The sequence below is a fragment of the Nannospalax galili genome, unplaced genomic scaffold (assembly GCF_000622305.1).
Source record: "Nannospalax galili isolate Female #2095 unplaced genomic scaffold, S.galili_v1.0 scaffold280, whole genome shotgun sequence".
NCBI lineage: Eukaryota > Metazoa > Chordata > Mammalia > Rodentia > Spalacidae > Nannospalax > Nannospalax galili.
Window position 1 is genome coordinate 4,281,515 of NW_008347808.1, and position 21,454 is coordinate 4,302,968.

The 21,454-nt window shown below is 42.1% G+C and overlaps 1 protein-coding gene across 2 annotated transcripts; it reads left to right on the forward strand.

Moving 5' to 3' along the window:
* The first annotated feature begins 8,659 nt into the window (after positions 1 to 8,659).
* On the forward strand, positions 8,660 to 20,041 carry Yipf6 (Yip1 domain family member 6). Of its 2 annotated transcripts, none has more exons than XM_008844368.3 (7): positions 8,660 to 9,687; positions 12,829 to 12,957; positions 13,178 to 13,256; positions 13,842 to 13,884; positions 14,495 to 14,620; positions 15,235 to 15,392; positions 16,803 to 20,041. In XM_008844368.3, the coding sequence occupies exons 1-7, from the start codon at positions 9,631 to 9,633 to the stop codon at positions 16,916 to 16,918; spliced, it is 708 nt and encodes a 235-aa protein (XP_008842590.1). In that variant the 5' UTR covers positions 8,660 to 9,630; the 3' UTR covers positions 16,919 to 20,041. The 2 variants fall into 2 exon arrangements, with proteins under 2 accessions (XP_008842590.1, XP_008842591.1); XM_008844369.3 differs by lacking the exon at positions 8,660 to 9,687 and adding an exon at positions 9,715 to 9,852.
* The last annotated feature ends 1,413 nt before the right edge of the window (positions 20,042 to 21,454 follow it).

The window sequence follows — 21,454 nt, forward strand, 5'->3', positions numbered from 1 at the left end:
CCAGAATTCACATGGTAGCTAATAACCGTCCTTAAGTCTACTTCTGGCCTCTGTGGGCATTGCACACAGGTGATGCACCTACACACATGCAGGCAAAACACACACACATAAAATAAAAATAAATTCATAAAAATTAATGTTGGATGCTAGGTGTGGTGGCATAGGAAATTCTGTAATTATAGCTTACTTAAGAGGCTGAGGCAGGAGGATCACAAATTTAAGGACTGCTATGGTTACAGTGTGTTCAATTCTGCTCTGTGCAACTTAGTGAGACCCTGTCCTCAAATAAATAGTATAAAAAGGAAATTAATGTTGAACTACAATTAATGAAATTGGGCTTGGATGGTGGTGCACGCCTTTGATCTCAGCACTCGGGAGGCAGAGGCAGGTGGATCTCTGTGAGTTTGAGGGCTGCCTGTTCTACATAGTGAGTTCCAGGACAGCTGGGGCTATAGGGAGACCCTGTCTCAAAAAAACAGAATTAATGAAATTGAATACATATGTTTAACAGTGTATATACAGATAAATATCTGTGTGTGAAAAATAGTCATTGCAAGCTATTAGAAAATGATTCCTTTGCTATAAAATTAAATTAGGACATGTGTTAAAAGTATGAACATAGTTTTGTGGTTTGAGAAAGCAAATGTCAAGGCATGGTGGCACACACTTTTAATCTCAATGCTCAGGAGGCGGAGGCAGGCAGACCTCTGTGAGTTCGAGGCCAGCCTGGTCTACATAGTGAGTTCCAGGCCAGCTGGAGGTACAGGGAGAACTTGTCTCAAAAAGATCAAAACAAAGGTGGAAGGTGAGAACCAACTTTTTAAAGTTGTCCTTTGACCTCTACATATGTGCCATTGCATACACATCCACACGCACGCACACCCTGCACCCACACATCATACACTCACACAATAATAAGTAAAAAAATGAATGATGACGTTTCTTATTCTGTGTTTTCATTTCATGTCCTTCATGTGTTTTTACCTTAAAAGTACTTTGAGGTCTTATAGATATCTCTTGCCCTATTGGTTAAACAGGTGACAGATGTATGTAGCCTGAACATATACCCAAGTAACCTTACTGGCTGCATCTGTAAGTGCTTCCTCCCAGCCCAGTGCCAAGATATCATGGGTCAGAAGTTGTCAGACAGCCCAGAGACATGGTAGAGGGGTTAGAGAGGCAACTGAACTTGGAGATTGGTATGGAAATAAAAGGTAAACCCTCATAGACATGGAAAATGACTACAGAAGGGAGTAAGAAGCTGGCTGGGCCAGGACACAAGTGATGAACAGAAAAGACATGCAGGCAAATTGATAGGTTGGGGAGGGATGTGAAGAAGAGACACTATGTGTATGCCAGTAAGAGTAGAGTATTTGTGCAGAGAAGTGCTATACTTGGGGAAAGGCAAGTACCAAGGAAAGAAGGTGCTAAAAGTGGGAAAACATGTGGAGTTCATAGGGATGGAGAGTTGCTGGTATATTGGAGAGACAAGATTAAACGTTTGTTAAAGAAGTGTATCCAGTGGGATCAATGGTCATAGAGAACATGACCAAGGAGAGAGAAACTAACTGCACTGTCTAGCACTTCAGAACCAAGTTAAATAACAGTAGAAGTCCTGGGGAGAAAAGGCCAAAAATAAAAAGCAAAATATCTCATTTTCTAATAATCAGACCATGAATGCTTAGAGTCTGTCCCAGTGAATTCTGATACCTTATATAAACAATTAGAGACTAACTTCTAATAATTCCTGGTGCCTTACACCAAATGGCCAGTCTCAGCAAGGACAAATAATGTTTTAAATTTTACTACTTAATAAGATAGTGAGCTGCCCATCTCTTAGCTATTTAAATAGGCCGCAGATAAATAGCCCACATAAGAGAGAGTAACTTTTCTTAACTGCTTTAAAAACAACCACATTCCCTCTCAGTGCCCAGTTCTCTCTGACAATTTTCCCACTGTGTCTGTCCCATGGCATATAGTCTTTAAAAAATAATCTGTAGCTGGAGAGATGGCTCAGTGGTTAAGAGCACTGGTGGCTCTTTCAGAGGACCTGGGATCCATTCCCAGCACCCATATGGCAGCTAACAACCATCCGAAACTCCAGTTCCAGGGGATCCAACACGCTCTTCTGGCCTCTGAGGCATGCATGGGTGCTCTTTACACATGCAAACAAAACACTCATACATATAAAATACAAATAAATACATCAGAAATATTTTTAAACATACTTTTATCGGAATATATTAATAATACATATAAGATTCATTATGACATTTTTATACATGTATATAAAGCATTGTGATCATATTCCCCCTATTACACTCTCTCATCCCCTTCCTGCTCCCACTGACCCTCTTCTTCTTCCCAACTAGTTCCCTTCTACTTTCCTGTCTTTTTGTTGATGTTGTTGGGATTACTTAAGTTTGCTTGCATAAGCATGGGTGAAGGACTATTTACCCGAGCAAAGGCATTTTACCAGTGGTTACATCACTAAAGAAAATGTCTCTCCCCTCCCCCACCAATCATTAACTGCCACTAGCTCCTCAGGGAGGGGCGGGGACTTCAATATTCATGAGGGAATATTGACAGGTCAAATCTGAGTATGACTGAGTGTACATATGTGCAGCACATGCATGCAGGAACCCTCAGAGGTCAGAAGACAGCATCAGAATCTCTGGAACTGGAGTTATAGGCAGTTGTGAGACACGATGTGGGTGCTGGGAACTGAACCCGGTTCCTCTGCAAGAATAGTAAGCACTCTTAACCACTGAGCCATCTTTCCAGCTCTGACAGGTTCAATCTTGTGCCGATCTTAAATTGGTAATCATAGCTGATGTAAGCTCATGAGTACAACAGCCATGCCAGTCCTAGAAGACAGCATTTCACAGCACTCTTCCTCATCCTCCAGCTCTTACATTCTGCCCCTTCTACTGTGATGTTCCCTGAGTCTGAGACCGGTGATATTCATGCCTCATTTGGGGCTGAGAATTCAGCAGATAGTTATTCTCAGGATTTGATCAGTTATGCATCTTTCCAGTAACTGTGACCTATCGTTAAAAGAAGCTTCTCTGACCATAACAGCACTCATCAATGAACATAAACAAATATTTAGAAGGCAGTTTCATGGGCACAATATGCCCACTTAGCAAAATAACAGTAGTAGGTGCGCTAAGATTGGGGGATGGGTTTTAAGAAGGACACCAAGATGGATCACCAGGGAACAAGGAGTTTATTCGTAGTTATTAATGCTATGTGCAGACAGAGAAGTAACAGCATCTAAGAGCTCCAAGAGGCATTCAAGTTCCCAAATCAGAGATATACCCTTTTGAAGATGAAGGAGGTTTCACAGCACAAACCTGCCACCAGGCTCTCTGATTCCCAGGAAGGAAGCAGGGAAATGGGTGGGAAGCAGAATATGGCACCAATATGCCTTTGATGTAAACTCACGTCCCAGGTGAGACTTCTGGCACCAGAAGTGTGGTCGCTAGGAACCCACAGACAATTTCCAAGACAGTATCTGTCGGCATCTGAGAGAAGGGAAAAGGCTGTTGCAGATATTGTGACCTGAGCAGAGGCTAGATTTTGAAATTCCATTCTTGCATTCCAGCCTTTTGTTTATATTGAAAGAAAGAAAAAGAAAAATTATTTTACAAGAAAAGGAGATAGAGGAGAAGACCAAAGGGACAGAGGGCATTGACTCCATCTAACTTCTTCTAAGCTGGACAGAGATGAAGATGGGGGTAGGACCTCCGAAGCAGCAGCTGGATTTTAACATTACATGCTTGCAGGTTGCCCCCTATGGTCTATGACCCGCCCAGCCACTGGCAGGTTTCTCAGGTTTACCAGACAAAACACGTGTTCCCTCTTGTGCAGCAGGCCTCAAATTCAGTCAGCAAACAGTTAACTTCCCTAACAGTCACTACTGTACCAGCAGTTACATCTTGCCTGGCAGGTTCACAGTACATATTCTTTATTAAAACTTTCATATTATTTTTCATCTGAAAAATACTTTGACCTCTGTGCCTTTGGCTCTTCATTCCCAGCATGACAACACTGTGATAATAAGTATTTTTTAATCATTTTTGGCTTTATTATGAAAGTCAAGTATGCTATAATGTTGGTTTTCATTTGGAAACAGATATTATTTGTAACGTTAAATAAGTAGCTTTCTATTCTTATTGTAGTAATGTACTTGTTTTTAGGAAAGAAAAGTAGTACTTGGGGGCTGGGGCTGTATCTCTGTGGTAGAGCACTTGCCTGTGATTCACAAAGCCATGGATTCAATCCCCAGTGCCACAAAAAAGGGGGAGAAAGTAACATTAGCATTTTAACCATCAAGGTATCAAGGTAATGAGGTCCCCGCCCCTTTGGCCTATTACAATGATCACTTGTTATCACTGCATTTCCTGCTTCTGAGTCTACTTTATATTTCCGAGAAGAAATTCTGTCAAGGGCTTAGAAGGTAGCTCAGTCAGTAAAGTCCCTGGTGCACAAGCATGAGGACCTGAGTTTGGATCCCCAGCACCAATGTAAAAGCTGGGTGCAGTCGCACATACCTCTAACTCCAGCATTAGGGGGAGCAAGGACAAGCTGATCTGGAGAGCTCATTGGCAAGTCAGCCTGGTTGAGACAGTGAGCTCCAGGTTCAATGTATTAGTCACTTTTCTGTTGCTGTGATAGAAATACTGACCCAAGGAATTTATAGAAGGAAGAGTTTATTTGAGCTTACGGTTCCTGGGGAATTACAGTCCTCATGGCAGGGAGACATGGTGGCTGGAGGTGGCTGGAGCAGAAGCAGCAGAAGCTAAGCTCTCACATCATCACGCAGGCACAGGAAGTAAGAGAGTAACTGGAGATCTGGCAAGGCTTAAGAACTCTCTAAGCCCACCCCCAGTGATGTGCTCCCTCTAGGATAGCCACACCTTCTAAAACCTCCCGAAACAGCGCCATCATCTGGGGACAAAATGTCCAAATACTTGGAGCCTATGGGGAACATTTCCATTCAAACCATCACATTCAGTGAGAGCCTGTCTCAAAAATAAGGTGGAGAGAGATTGAGGAAGACATTTACACTGCCATCTCTGGCCTCAATACTTGCACCTGTATGCACATACCCATAGGAATACATACATATATACCACACATACATATATAACACATATATGCCCCTCACACCCCAAAAAGAACTCTTATCTGTTCATGAGATATTATTGCTTTATAGTTCTGCTAGATCACATGCATTTATGGCAAAAATTTCAAACTGGTTAAGTGTGGTGTTCCACCTCAATAATCCTAGCACTTGGGAGGCTAAGACAGAATTGTGCTACATAGAGACTTTGAAGCTAGATTGAACTACATAGTAAAATCCTGCCTCAGAAATAAAAATAAAGCTGGGTTTGGTGCCACACACCTTTAATCCTAGCACTTGGGAGGCAGAGGCAGGTGGATCTCTGTGAGGTCAAGGCCAGTCTGGTCTACATAGCCAGTTCCAGGCCAGCTGGGCTATAGGGAGACCCTGCCTCAAATAAATAAATAAATAGAAAAAATTCAAATTCAATTACAGGACACACAATGAATAGCCCTCCAAGTTAAACACTAAGCCATTCCTCCAGTGAATGTCCATCCACATCTTATTGCCATACCCCCTTTCTCTTCCAAGAGGCAGAGTACTGGCAGAGTGCTTCCAAGAGGCAGAGTACTTGTGCAGTTTGCTGGCATAGTTCATGTGTCATGAAGGATCCTGATATATGTAAGTATATATCTGCTGTATTTACTTTTTCACTCAGATGGTAGCATACAGTACAAACTGTTCTGTACCTCATCATTTGTATATTTTAAACCTTTTCCTTCCAAAATTTTGTTCTACTAAATTTATGGGTCAATTACGACTTTTTAAAATTTGAGGCTCTCTTGCTGCATAGCCCAGGTTGGCCACTCGTCTCAGCTGCTCAAGTGTTGGGCTTACAGGAATGTATACTCCCGTACCTGCCTTCAATTTGCTTTTGAGACAGGGTGTCATGTAGCTCAGGTTGGACTCAAACTCCATATATAGTTGAAGATGACTTTGAATTCTTGCCTCTATATCCTGAGTTCTGGGATTACAAGTGTGTGCTTGCCCCATACCTGGTTTCTGACTTCAATTTTAACTATTTTTTCCTAGGAAAATATTTCCTCGATGTTTTCGGTTATTTTTGTACAGTTATACCTTCTATTGTCTTAAAATATAGAACCAAGAAAATTCTCCATACCTGTTGGTTTAAATAGTAATCTGAATCCTACCACTTACAGAGTTTCTAAGCAACTACTGCATGTCCTTCAAGTCCTGCTGTACTGTAGATGCCCATGTTCTGACAAATAGTAATGACTATAAGCATATTAAAGAATAATGAGTGCTGGGAATGTAGCCTAATAGGTAGAACATAGCCTTGCATTCACAAGGCCTTTTGTTCAATCCCCATCACTGCATAAACTGGGCCTAGTGGCCCACACCAGTCATTCCAGCACTCAGGACTTGGAAGAAGGAGGATCAGTTTAAGGTCATCCACAGGTACATAGAAAGTTTGAGGCCAGCCTGAGTTAGACACCCTATCTCAAAATGAATTAAAATGCTGAGTTAATTTAGTACTGTGGGAACATATATTTGCAATGAAAAACTGAATATTCCTTCTTCCCTCACAACCTTCCTTCCTTCTTTTGTTAATTCGAGACATCACTTCTAACCAGTACCCCCTTAGTTAAATGAGAGAAAGGACTACTGATAGTCTGAAATAATGCTGAGGCACCCTGAAAGCTTACTCACTTGTCTTATGGCCTTTCTTCCTTTAAACTCAGTATTAAGTCCATTTCGAAAGAGGGGTAAAGAGGCCCAGATGAGGGTGGGAATAGAAACAGGGTGGTGGGGGGTCGGTATTTTAGAGGCTAGCAAGGAAATAGAAGTTATCAATGGCTTAGGGAAGTGGGTGGGAAGTGCAGGAGCCAGGGTAGAAGGGGGAGAGGAAATGGGGTGGAAGGCTGACTCTGAGGCAGTTGTACACCATACTCTTTTCATTGTTGTTATTATTGGATTTTGAGACAGGATCTGCTTTGTAGCCCAGGATGAGCTTTAACTCCTAATCTTCCTGCCTCCACCTCTCCGACCATGTGATTATACAGGTGTGACTCATCATGCCATGCAGAGGATATTTTCTTGGAATTAAAACAGGACTTTATATCTACTTACTGAAAAAGAAATATATATACTTTTTTTTTGAGACAGGGTCTCCATGTAGCCCCAGCTGGCCTGGCACTATGTAAACCAAGCTGGCCTCATATCTCACAGAGATCTACCTGCCTCTGTCTCCCCCCAGTACTGGGACTAAAAGCCTGTGCCACCACTCCTAGCATCAATTTCTTATTAATCAAGTGTATGTGTGTGTATGGGGGGAGTTATGCGTGAGTTCACGTGCTCCAGGGGGGCCAGAGGCATTGGATCCCCCTGGAACTGGAGTTATAGGCCTTAAGAGCTGCCTGATATGCTCTTATAAGAGGGTTCTGGGAACCAAATTCCTGTCCTCTGGATGGGCAGTACATACTCTTAACTGCTGAGCCATTTTTCCAGTACCAACCCCCTAAAAATAATAATTAAGCAAGATCATGCCATGTAGTCATAAAGTCAGGAATGGCCTAGTACTATCTATCTATATACAGTAGGTTGACTTCGAACATCCAATAGCCCACCTCCCTCTGGGATTGCAACTCTGCACCACTGCTGGCAAGACCTAAATTTTGGTGTCACTTCCACCAGTATTTGTGCAAGTATTGAAAATATACTTGGTTTGAAGAATTGTTGTAATGATCTTTAAGTAAACCAAATAGCCACCCCCCCCAAATTTTTTTGGGGGGTGGAGTCTGTCTTTCCATGTCCCACATTTTTCCTCAAGTTTATTACTTGGTTTTTTTCTTGGATTGCAGATCCAAAAATATAAAACAGCGTATGACACACACATTTCCTACCCCTGTTGGTTAAAAGTGGTACAAGTTTTCTCCAGCCTACGGGGCACCCACCTAACCATCCACTATCAGAATACTGATGGTGTCAACAATGCCTCTCTTGTTTGACCTCATTTAAGCCAGGGCCAGAGGTGAGCCAGAACAGCCCTGAGGAAGAAACACCGTGAACCCGCCAGGATGAGGTACTGGAGAAAAGTTGGACAGTAGAAACGTGGGGTTTTGGGGGGGGGTTGTTTGGTTTTGGGTTACAGTAGCTATCATCCCACCCCCACCACCTTTTGACCACGAATATTTTCAGTAGTTTTCCTAAATAGCTTAGCAACTTTAAAGTTGTGAGATTGAAAATTTTGGACAATGACGTTTTCCCTCTCCACAAGAAGTGAAGGAGAAAATAACTGTAGAAGGTCGGTGGACAGACAGTTCAGAGGTTTACGGATATGAAGGACGTGGAAGCGACTTGACCTCTGAGAAACCAGGGAACTAGCAGGGAGGGCATGGGCAACAGCGAGTCAGGAAGATTAAACAGGAAGTTGAAGAGGGCCAGGAGAGGGAATGCAGGTCTGTTCTCCTAGAAGAGAAGAGAGCTGCGGAGATTGTGGGAGAGTAGCAGGCACTTCAGCGCCACCTCCGGCGACCCTGCTTGGCTCAGCAGTACTGGGCTTGGCCCAGCTGGGTTGGGCTGCTTTGGGCAGGATTCAGGGGGCGCTGCTGGGTTCAGCAGTGTTCAGCTAGGCTTGGCAGGGCGCCCATAGCCTCAGCTACATTCAGCTGGGCGCCACTGGGCTTGGCGGCACTCTGCAGCGTTCGTCTCCGTTTGGCTGGGTGCCGCTGGACTCGGCTGGGTTCGGCTGGACACTGCTGGGCTCAGCTGAGCGCCGCTGGACTCGGCTGTGTTCGGCTGGACTCGGCTGAGTTCGGCTGGGTGCCGCTGGATTCGGCTGTGTTCGGCTGGACACTGCTGAGTTCGGCTCAGCGCGGCTGGACTCGGCTGAGTTCGGCTGAGCGCCGCTGGACTCGGCTATGTTCAGCTGGGCTTGGCTGGACGCTGCTGAATTCGGCTGCGTTCACCTGGGCGCCGCTGGACTCGGCTGAGTTCGACTGGGCGGCACTCGGCTGCTTCCGGCAGGGTTCGGCTGGGCGCCGCTAGGCTCGACTGTGTTCGGCCGAGCTTGGCTAGAAGCTGCTGGGCTCGGCTGCGTTCGGTTGAGCACCGCTGGGCTCGGCTGGACGCTGCTGGACTCGGCTGCGTTCGGCCGGGCGCCGCTGGACTCGGCTGAGTTCGGCTGGTACCACTGCACTCGGCGGTACTCGGCTGCTTTCGGCAGGGTTCGGCTGGGCGCCGCAAGGCTCGACTGTGTTCGGCAGGGCTCAGCAACGTTCGGCAGGGCTCGGCTAGGAGCCACTGGGCTCGGCTGGGCTTCGCCCTGAGCCAGCGGGTTCGTGGGCGTGAAAGGCAGAGCCCGGCCTCGCGCCTGGAGGCCGCTGGATAGCTCGGGGACCTCCCTAGCTCTGCGATAGCCAGCTATTTCAGGCGCATGCGGTGACGGTGTCTCCGTGCGACAGCGCTTTGACCAGCTGTGGCCTCCACGTCTCAGGTTCCGCAAAGACTTATGGGAGCAACCCTTGAAACGGGGGGCCAAGATGGCGGAAGCGGAGGAGTCTCCAGGAGACCGCGAGACAGCCTCGCCCAGGCCTCTGGTGAGCTTGGGAACCGCGACGAATGGGACCGAGGGTGAGGCAGAATTTCCCGTAAGGAAGTCGGAGACCGGCTCGTGACCTGAGAGAGCCGGAGTCCTTTGGCCCCGCAGGCCCATGCTGTACCCCCTGCTACAACCAGCCCCAACACTGCACCTGCTCTTTTGGGTAACCTCTTTACCCCTGCCCTCCGCGTTCTTTACACGCACTTTCCTTTCCCACACCCTAGGGCTTCCATGTCCCCTACATGGTGCTAAATGCTGGCTTCTGAAACACCTTTTCTTCCACTGTCATTGTTTTATCAAGATGTGTCAATCAGCCGTTGTGGAGTACTTCCAGACGTACTGAGAAACTGCTTCCCATTATTATCATTTTATTGCTTGTAACTTGAGCCTTTTACATGTTCCGTGACCCCAGTAAGCTAGTTATTATTGCCTTGGCGCTTGCCATCTTCTTCAAGACACTCATTTATAAGACAGCATGAACCAAGGCTCATACTATTTTAAGAACACAGGTTTTGCAGTTAATGAAGCTTGTGTCGCTGGACAGCTCATTCATAAGGAGTATATCTTCATCACTTGAACAGAGATGAAGATACCTGCCTTGAAGAGATTTAGGAAGATAAAATGACATAATTAAATGAAGTGCCTAATACAATCAAAGCCATGAATGGAGTAGTGTAAGGAAGTTGGTGTTCTGCCCAGATGCCCTTCCTCTCAAACATTCATTTATATAGTGGTTGCTCAGTAAATGATTTATTTCCATTGTTTTAAATTGGCAACTTTACAATGGAGATTAACTGAGAGGCAAGTGAACTTGACTTGAGTCCCGATTCTGCTGCGTATTTGTTCATCTCTTAATTCAGCAAATATTTATTGAGCATCTGCTGTGTCCCAGTTAGACTTTTAGGCACTGGGAACATAATGATGAAAGACTGTATTGGAGCTGGGGATGTAGATCAGTGGCAGAGTGCTTGTTTTGCATGTGCAAGGCCTTGAGTCCAATCCCTAGCACTGAAGGTACAAGGTGATTTGGCTCATCTTCTTGTGGATCAGTTGTGACCTTGGGTAAAATCACATAAACACTGTTACAGATAGCTAGTTTTAGTTTCTCTATCCTCCAGACTGTACTACTTTTACCTCTCTTCTGTGAAGCCTAAGTATGGGGGGGTTGCACTCACCACACATACAGTCTTGCTCTGTAGGCCAGACTGTCCTGAAACTCACGGTCTTCTTAGGTCGGGTTCCTGTGCATCATCACACCATCGTCAATGAAGCGCTTGCCAGTTAACTTCTTCAGTGGTTCTGATTACTCCTTCCATATCCACTTCACTTCTGTTCAGCACATTTATTGAATTTCAACAACTCAGCTAGTTGCTTTAGGGATTATAAAGGCTCTACCCCTATGGTACATACAGTCTAACTTGTAGAAATACACAGTGCTAAAAGAAGGAACTACATAAGAGGACGTTTTATGTAAAATATTAAGGAAATTGAAAAGATGGTGCTATTGTGTCAAACTGGAATGACTAAGCCAGTTACATTTGAGAGGGTCTCAAAGGATGGGAAGGGTTTGTAACTCCAGGTAAGCCTAGGACTCACCACTGGTTGAGCACATACTTTGTGCTAGGCATTGTGCTTAGACATCTCTGTATATTTTCTAAACGACCCAGCAACCATTTCAGTATGTGACAGGTCTTATGTCTCCAGGCTGGAAACGTGGCTGAGAACAGCTTTGAATTCCTGATTCTCCTGTGCCCGCCTCCCAAGTGCTGGGGTTAGAGGCCTGTGCCACTGCACCCACCTCCCAGATGTTGGGGTGAGATGCCTGTGCCACCACACGTGGCCTATTAGTTGGCTTTTAGCTATGTTTTCCTGACAAAAGGAGAAATGAGGTGTGGAAAGCTTTGATTTTCCTAAGATCTACATTCAGTTAGTGACCAGGCTTCAAATTTGAACCTAGATATGCCTCTGCAGCCCAGATTGTTTCTGTCTATGCCACACACAGCCTCTCGTGGACAAAGGCACAGAGGTTGGAAGTTGTGAATGTGTTTATAGAACAGCACCTACACCACGTTGACTGAAGTACAGAGAATTGTTAAGAGACAGACCTTAAAATATAAGCCTATGGAATCAGGGAGACAGTATGGAACAGTGGTTAGGAATGTGTGCTCTGAAGTCAAATTGCCTATGTTTGATTCTAAGTATCATTTTGGGGAAATTATTGTATCCCACCATGCCTCTCATCATCTGTAGAATCAAGATATTCATTGTGTATTAAGTGAATTAAATGACCTAACACTAGAGAACCTGTCCACTAAAAGTTGTGCTTACTGTGCTAAAAACTGTAGGAGAAGGGATTGTTTTGTTTGCTTAGGAATTTGTAGAATCCAAAGTTATGGTCCTCATGATCAGATTTGGCAGATGAACATAAGTTTAAAAGTTCACATTATTTACTTTGAAAATGTTCTCCATCAGTGTTTCCATCTAACCTGGGGAAAGAATGTGAATCAAGACGTATGTTGCTGTTTTTCTGTTTTCCAACCTCTTTTACATTTTCTAAAATGCTCTTTCTTAACCAACAGAGGCCACTAAAGCCTACTAGGAACAGAAGTACAGTAAAATGGAGTCATTCTTGAATGTTGTTGCTAGAAGATCACTTTTTAATAGCTCTGCAATCTTGCAAGCTTATGATATAGAGAAATTTTGCACTTGAAAGAGACTGTGTGATGGCAAGTGTCTGGCATTTGCTTTCACTATTTTTTTTCCATTATATTCTACCACGTTACAAGTCAAAGAAGAGTTTGAGAATTACAGTTAACTGTATTGCTTAATGTCTGTTGAGCTAAGATTTACTTTTAAGTGCTATGCAAAACCCTAACAGGGTAGGGCTTGGTGGCGCACGCCTTTAATCTCAGCACTCTGGAGGCAGAGGCAAGCAGATCTCTGAGTTTGAGGCCAGCTTGGTCTAAATACCAAGTTCCAGACCAGCCAGGGCTACAAAGTGAAATCCTTTCTCAAAACAAACAAACAAAACAGAAAAACCCTACAGAAAGACATGGCCCCTACTCTAGAAAATGGCAATGGTTTTGAGGAGTGCTGGGGTTCGTTATAGGCTTAAATTTTTTCTTCTATCTTTTCTCAGTTTGCGGGGCTTTCTGATATTTCTATTTCCGAAGACACTCCAGTTGAAGGAGAAATAACCATTCCCATGCGATCACGCGCTCGAGAATTTGACAGCTCTACATTAAATGAATCAGTTCGGAATACTATCGTAAGTTAGATGAGTTGAGAGCACTCTTCAACAATTTGGGATCAAATAACTACTAATACTTTGTAATATTTTGTTAGCTTCATTGACTTTTAATATATTTTACCTATTTAAATTTTATTCTTCCTTGGAGAGTGATTGGTACAGTCTTTTTTATAAAATAGAGGGGGCTTCCTTGTAACTTCAATCACTACAATACAGCCAAGTTATTTTTGTCTTTCAGATGCGTGATCTAAAAGCTGTGGGGAAAAAATTTATGCATGTTCTGTATCCAAGGAAAAGTAATGCACTTTTGAGAGATTGTAAGTATACGAGATTTTTGAGGATTTGCTTTTTTGTCATTGTACATTATCATCACTACTTTATAAGGCAAAGACAATAAGACTAATGTTTTACAGGAAGAAAAATTATGTAAAAAAATTTTGGAAGAAATTTAGAATGGAATTACAGAAGTTGCAAGATTTGGCCTACTAAATTCATCAGTAAACATGAACTAGCTGCCTACCCTCACCTAGAAACTGCTTATAGCTGAGCTGGGTAGCATGATTAGGCTGTAGTCTTCCTGAGGGTATGTGTGGAGGTGGTGTCACCTAGCCCTTTTGATAAGCTTCACATTTTCGCCAGCCCCAGAAGTCACAGGCAGAATTTTTTTTTGTTTGAATATTATTTATATTTGGGGAGACAGATAGCCCTTCATGTGATGAAATATGGATTAAAAGAAGAATAGGAGATAACAAACCTTAAAAGGTATGTAAAGACAAGGGCACAGAAATGGCTGGGGAAGCTTGGGTAAATCTTGTTGCTCGAATTCTGATGGAAGAGGTATTAGAAAAAAGATAGGAGCATGGCATTTGTTTCTTAGTGGACTGTCTTTCCTTTCCTTGTAGGGGATTTGTGGGGCCCGTTGATACTCTGTGTGTCACTTGCACTGTAAGTACTTAAATTCCCTCTATCATTTGAGCTAGACAAGACTTTTCTGTGGAGTTTCAGAATTAAGGGGACTTTTGACTAAATATTTCCTTTAGGACATTTTTTGTGCTCTACCACTGAGCAAACACTTACCCCAGGAATTACTTTATTTTTTGAACTCAAGAGTCTCCTGCCTCAGTCTCCCCAGTGCTGGGATTACAGATGTGCACCTCCAAATCCATCTTTAGAAATACATAGTCTTATGGGAAGCATCCCAATTAAAGAACATCAAAAGAAATTTAAACTATTTTACGTGGTATGAACAACAACAAAAAAAAACTCAAGTTTGTGAGCCACATTAGGCCCTTTAGTTTATAACCTCTGGTTGGACAGAAAAGGTTTCTCGTTAAACATTCCAGCAAGATCAAAATTCACGATTCCCTATAGTTCTCAGGCACTTGAGGTTTGAAATACGGGAAACTCGTCAAATACTTTCGGCATTTTTCTTACACCACAGCATACATAATACAGGTATTCAGATGAGATATAGCACAGGAATCAGGTGAGAACTCATGTCTTTGTTGTTCTGTATAAAAGATTAGGTAATTTTCATACTGTTTTCTTATCTTAGAATGCTGCAAAAGAGTTCTGTGGATGGAGAGCCAGGCGGCGGGCCCCAGTTTGCTGAAGTATTTGTCATCATCTGGTTTGGTGCAGTTACTATCACCATCAATTCAAAACTTCTTGGCGGAAACATGTGAGTATCATTAAAAGGTAACTTGTTCCTCTTTGCCAGGTAGCATATCTTAGATTTTAGAGAAGTCGTTTTGATATTTTTAAAGAAAATCCCATTTTATATTTTTAAAGAAAAATGAAAGTAGATAAGGACCAAAGAAAAAGTTCCCTAATAACACCAAATAGAGAGCTAATTTAGTTGAAATAAATTACTTGGAGTCAAGTGATAAGCTTCCAAACTTCTGTTTCAGCTTTGAAGTTATAGGCAGAATTTTTAGAAGATTGTGTGTATTTGGGGGGAGCCAATGGTACTTAGTTTTCAACATATCCGCAGACTTGTCTCTAAGTAGAACAGATTAAGGACTACATTTTTAGAGGTTCAGTGCAAGCTCTCTAGGATTTAGAATAGCTTGTCTGATATTAGAAAAGTCGACTCTGAGTTTAAGGGGAACAGGAAGAGGATAGAGAAAATGAAAGCATCTGTTTGATCTAGAGGACTAGCCTCATCAAATTACTGTATAGGTATAGCATAGAAGGAGAAAGGCAGTAGTCCATAGACTAGACATCTGCGTAATGAGCTGTGTCTTGATATCAAATCAATTATACTTATGATCTGTGGCTGTATGTTGTTTACAGCTCGTTCTTTCAGAGCCTTTGCGTGCTGGGTTACTGCATACTTCCTTTGACAGCTGCGATGCTGATTTGCCGCTTGGTGCTTTTGGCAGGGCCAGGTCCCATAAACTTCATGATTCGCCTTTTTGTGGTGGTTGTAATGTTCGCCTGGTCTGTAATTGGTGAGTATGTACTTACCTCTATAATACCAGAACAGATAAAAACATGGGTTAAAGATAAAGAGCAAATTATGAGCAATGAAATTCTTCTGTCAGATGAGAATAGCATTCATAGAACCCACTATTTGAAGTAAGCATTGAAGGGATGGTGCCCATTTTATGTGAGCTGGATATTTGGACTTAGAAGATGTGGAAGGTAGCAAGGCATGGTGGTGTACACCTGTAATCTCAGCTACTTTGGAGGCTAAGGCAGGAAGATTGCAAGTTCAAGACCAGCCTGGGCAATTTAGCAATACCACGCCTTAAAATGAAAAGTTTGAAAAAGGCTGGGAATATAGGACTTCTGATGGAGTGCCTACCTGGCATGTGCAGGCCCTAGGCTCGGCCTTGAGCACTACAAAACCAAAAAAAAAAGAAAAACGATGTAGATAACCACATTGTTTTTGAGACAGGTTCACTCAGTATAGCTCAGGCTGGCCTTGTACTCCTGATCATCCTACCTCTACCTTCCAAGTTACTGGGATTCCAAGCTTTGCATCTTGGCCCAGCCTAGAGGGGTTATCCTTGATGCGTAAGAAGATAAGTAGGCTGTCCTTGGATAGACAGAAAGATGCCACTTCAGAAGAGCTCATTACTTGCCAGGCATAGTGGCACAGACCTGGAATCTCAGTACTTGGGAGGTAGAGGCAGGAAGATCAGGAGTTCAAGGTTAGCCTCAGCTACATAATGAATTGGAGGCCAGCCTGGACCATATGAGACCTTGTTTTAAAAAAAAATGGCAACAACAGCACCCCCCCCACACACACAGAGTTGATAATTTAAGAACAATTAGTTCAAAAAATGAATCAGGGACTGGAGAGATGGCTCACTGGTTAAGAACATTGGCCACTTGTAGAGGATCCAGGTTCAATTTCGAGCACCCACATGATGGCTAACGACCATCCATAACTCCAGTTCCAGGGGATCCAGTGCCCTCTTCTGATCTATTTTTTTAATGAAGTAATATGAGACCATTTATCATAGGATCAAATAACCTTAACCATCTCAGCATAATTTAACAGCTCCAGAAAAGGGCAAGAAACATCTTTAAAGAAGGATTTCTATCCAAGATGGTCAAAAAACTTAAAGATTTAGTACTTGATGGAAGCCACTCTTGGCTATTGGAAGATGGCAGATCTAAGTGAATTCTGCTTGTCCTTGTTTTTATGTACGGAACCGAGGGCAGGCAAGTACTGTACTACTGAGCCACACATTACAGCCCCATAACTTTTAATATTCTTCTCTGAGGGGGATCACAAATGAACCTTTAGTGTGTTTCTGTGTTCCAAATTATACCAAACACATTGAAGTTTAGTAAATATTAGTAGTTCTGATAATATGATTGTATTAAATATTCCTTTCTGTTTTCTTTAGCATCTACAGCTTTTCTTGCTGATAGCCAACCTCCAAACCGTAAAGCCCTTGCAGTGTATCCTGTGTTTTTGTTTTATTTTGTCATTAGTTGGCTGATACTAACCTTCACTCCCTAATAAAATCAGACAGCCAGCATTTAGAACTGATGGAATACGGATGATCAGAAGGCTCACTTGATGACCTGAAGGCTCACCTTGAAAGACAGTTAACCAACTTCACTGTAGCCTCTTTTGGGACGTATTAAAAAGGGAGCCACTTAGCACTGTTGTCATTTATATAAGGAACTGATATTTGCTTGGCTGTCCTTTTCCTCTTATTTCTTTCAAACCATGTGCTTACTACACATAGTAAAATGCCTACTTAAGGCATGATGAAGACACTGGTCCATTTGGGTGACAGCCAATGAATCAAGGAGCACGTGGATCCACCTAACAAGTTAAATAAAATTGGTAACCATCTTAAGAAGCTTGGAGAATATCTATTCAGGTGCAGCTGTTAAACATATACTGCCTTATAATTAGGAGAATATGCCTCTTCAAAATAATACAAAGTTCGTATCCATTTTATTTTTCTCCCTCAAGCTTAAAAAGGCAGTAACAGGATAGGAAGGGGGTTATAGATGTGTGCATTAACCACTATTCAGATTTTGATCAGAAATAATGCTAAACTTATTGATTTAAGGGGGAAAACAAATAGCATCTAAAGAATCAGCCTTTTTGGCATTTTTGTATAGTTACCTTTCATGCTTTAGAAGCACCTCAGTTTTCAGTCTGGCTTTTAATCTTGCTGTCAAGTTCTGAATATGCAATATTAGCAGTCAAACATGCAGCTTTCCTTTGTCAGAGGTGTTCATTGGTCCATTGTTGGAGCTTCTCTGAGTAGAAGAACATCTCAGAGTTCTAGGTTCATGGCTCTCTCCTGCATATTGTCATTTGGGCACCTTTTCAGGTACAGCTTAGATATTGCATAGTAGGAGGAACTACTCATTATTTTGTGCAGTCCAGCCTTGGACTAGAAAGGTACATCAGAGGTGTGCATTTAACCAAGTGAACATGGAGAATCCAGTGTTCCAGATGCTTATGTAAGTGTGATATCGGGTGAGTTGAGTTTACATCTGCTGGCCTTCCATAGTGGGCTCAGCAGTATTTTCATTAGATAATGTTTTCTGGGCTGGGAAATAGCAATTTATTTTCTGTTTTAGACTTTATTTGTAAAGTTAATTAGCTCCTCTTTAGATAAGTACATTTTGCACATGTGCACCAACCTGTCCTCTCAGATATTTATGCACAAGTGTGAAGACTTTTCAGGGAACAGAGAATATGTAAGACATGCTGATTCTCAGCTAAGCGGGACTCTGGTAAGGCAATATGAACTGTTGTCTTCTATAAGTTGATCATTGAAAAACTCTAATAAACAAAGCTTAGGAGTCAGAGAATATTCATTGTGAATATGCAGTTACTTATGAAGATAGGAATTTCTTATTCCACTTTTTTCTTTATCATAGAATTTAAATATTTATTAATTTTGTATTTAAAAGCTACCTTCATATGGATATATAGTTTTAAAATCAAGTTTCTGCATTCCCAGAGTAACCAAATGAGCAACACTAAGCCAAATAGATTCATGGGATGAATTACCCAGCATTACAGAGTTGATCCCCTGTATCCAAGCCTTGTCCAGACTTGGGGAGTATGTATTTGAATTCATTGTAATTTACCTTTTAAATTGTGAAATAAACCCTTGTGAGGACAAATCCAATGTTTCACCCTTGTCTTAGTAAAGGGAAATTTTGAAACTGATTCTAATTTTGAAATTTGTTCTTAAATTATCATGTTTCTGTTACCTGAAATTTTCTAACTTCCCACTAAAATATCTTTCTGCCAGTGTTACTCTATAATCTACTCCAATGATTATAATGTAATATTAAATATGTACTCCTACTTCTCAAAGGAAATAGTCTTAACTGGGCTTTACTCAGGTGAAACATTTGGGCAGAAACTCCTAAGACCACATTTTAGGGAAGGGGTATGGGATTAAACACATTGGATATAGGGCAGCTTGATCCTGTGTACATTAATCTGTTGCTCTTGGGTGACACAGTGAGCAATTTTATGTGATTAAAATGGAAATGCCGAGTTAGGGCAATAACTCAGTGGTCGAGCACTTGCCTAGCATTGCACAATGCTCTGGGCTTAATTCTTGGCACTGCAAAGAAAGGAGGCAGAGTTGGATAAGTTAGAGGCTTAATTACTGTTTCTCTGGAGTTGAATGGTCAGAGGGTATAAATATTTTTAATATATGCAAAAAAGTATGTTGCTTTCTGTGACAAGTAAAGTCTAGAAGTTCTAAAACTCAGCACTGCTTTTCCTGGTCTGCTGCAAAGGCACATGGCTGCATATAGAAATGAGGACTGGAAGGCAGGAGCCTCCAATGGAGGAACTCCTGTTCTAGAATGCCGTACTTCCTGTGGGTTTCAGGTTTGTGAGTATCCCTACAGAACATTCATGGAGTGTCAGAGCCGGCCTGGGTGACCACTTCACCACCTAGTTCTGAGACCAAAACTCCATTGTTTTGCTCGAGTGATAGGAAGGGTGAAAACTTGATTTAATTGCTCTTCAAATTAGGAAAGCTCTGTTGATGGCAACATACTTGAATGTTGTATATGGTTTTGTGTTTTGTTTCTTTGTTTATTTTTTGACCTCAATTTTAAGTGAGTTGAATTTGATCTTTTCATTGTGGTGGGGATTTTCTTCTGTTGGGCAAAGTTACATGGCATGAGACTGGTAAGCTTTTCACTGTTGACTCTGTCTTTTATAGTTTCCCCCAAAATGTGACTCTGCTTGTCTTTTATAAACAGTTTCCCCCGAGATGTGATTAGAAGGCTAATAAGCCTGTACTTGGGGACAGAATATGTTCTTTACATTATCTGTTGACTTCCTGCATTTGGACTGCCTTCTTATTCCTGGAGATGAAAATGAAAATCTGTCAGTTTGATATTCTTGGGTAATATCAAGTCATCCATTGCATGCAGCTGCTTTAGTTCAGTTTAAAACACTCAAGATGTGATTCTTAGTTTGGGAGATATTTGGATGGAAATAAATGTATGAATGTTAATTAATCCATGTATGTAAATTTGAGACCCTTTTCTATATTCTGTGGGCTTTTATTAAAAATAGAGAACTTATAGGGATGTACTTTTGTTAATAGTAATAATAAAATTTACTGTTATTAATTGCTAACATTTGTTGGGCATTTATCTGTGTATCAGTCACTATCCTGCTTTTATAACATTAAAGTACACTTTACCATGAAATTCATCCTTTTAAAGTGTACAAGTCAGGTTCTTACTATATTCCCAAAGGCACACAGCCATCATGCTGTCTAATTTGAGAATATTGTCATTCCACAGCACCTGGTATCCATTAGCAGTCACTCCCATTCTCTTTCACCTCAGCCCCTGTCCACCACCAGTCTACTTCCTATCTATCCATCTGGCTAGACAGTCTTCTCCAGTGTTTAATACATTTCCTTTTACTCCTCATAACGTGCCATAATTCTCATTTTACAAATAGAAAGTTGAGGCACAGGACGGTTAAGCAATCGCTTAAGGTCAGGGAGTAAATTAATTTCTGCTAGGTACAATACATTAGATGAGATGCAATTTTGAACTGCATTGTTAGGCCCATGAAGTGAACACTCTTCCCCAGAGTATATGCCCTGTTCCTAGCTTTGCCCCCTGGAACTGACTGGAGGTATCTAAGTCTTGTTCTCTCTTTTCAGAGTAATGGAACTTGTATCAGAGAAGAAAACAAAAGCAGGTGGACATTAGGAAAAGTTAGGTTTGCTGTCCTCGTCCCTCCCTCCCTGAGCCCCTTTTTTCTCCTTTCTCTTAACTCGTATACACACACATAATCTTTTTCTCTCAAAGTATGGAGAATCAGACTTCTGCTGCTTCTAATTCTCCCAAAGGGATGGTTAATGCCTCAAAATGTAACTTGTCTCTTCAGGTGTTTATGGTCAAGGGGTATATCTGGTCAATTAGAGTACCAGTTATATTCCTAAGTCCTAGGAGAGTAATTGTTAGAAACTAGAATGTCTTTCTATTTGGGTGAGCTTGGTGAGAGTGAAGACTTGGCCTTAATGAAGGCAATGTTCCTGTGATGGGAAGTGAGCACCTCTGTTCCTGTTCCTTCTCTCCTGGCCTTCTTTGGTACTCCACTTTAATCCTGGCCTTTCCTGTGACAATAAACTATCCAAAGAAACCTGGAAAATGGTTTGTGAATGTTAAATGTGTCAAAAATCTGGGAAAAGGAGGATTTGGGGGTCTGCCTTTGTACTGAAACTATAGAGGTGGTTGCTGTATATTGATTGCTGTATATTGATACATAAATCCTCAAGGAATAATATCAAATGCTGTGTAGGATTGCCCACAGGGCAAGTTTAAAAGGGAAACCCCATAGCAAATGTCAGGCACTGCCTGCATTCTTTGTACCTAGTATCTATTCACAGCAGCTCTTGGTAACAATGCAGTGCAAAGCCCATAAGCACAACCAGGACATCGAAGAGTAAAGAAAGGTTTCTTGCAGCATTGAAATGAAAGAATTGTAAAGGTAGGGCTTACCTGGTGGGAAGTAGAGTGCCTTCCGTGGAAT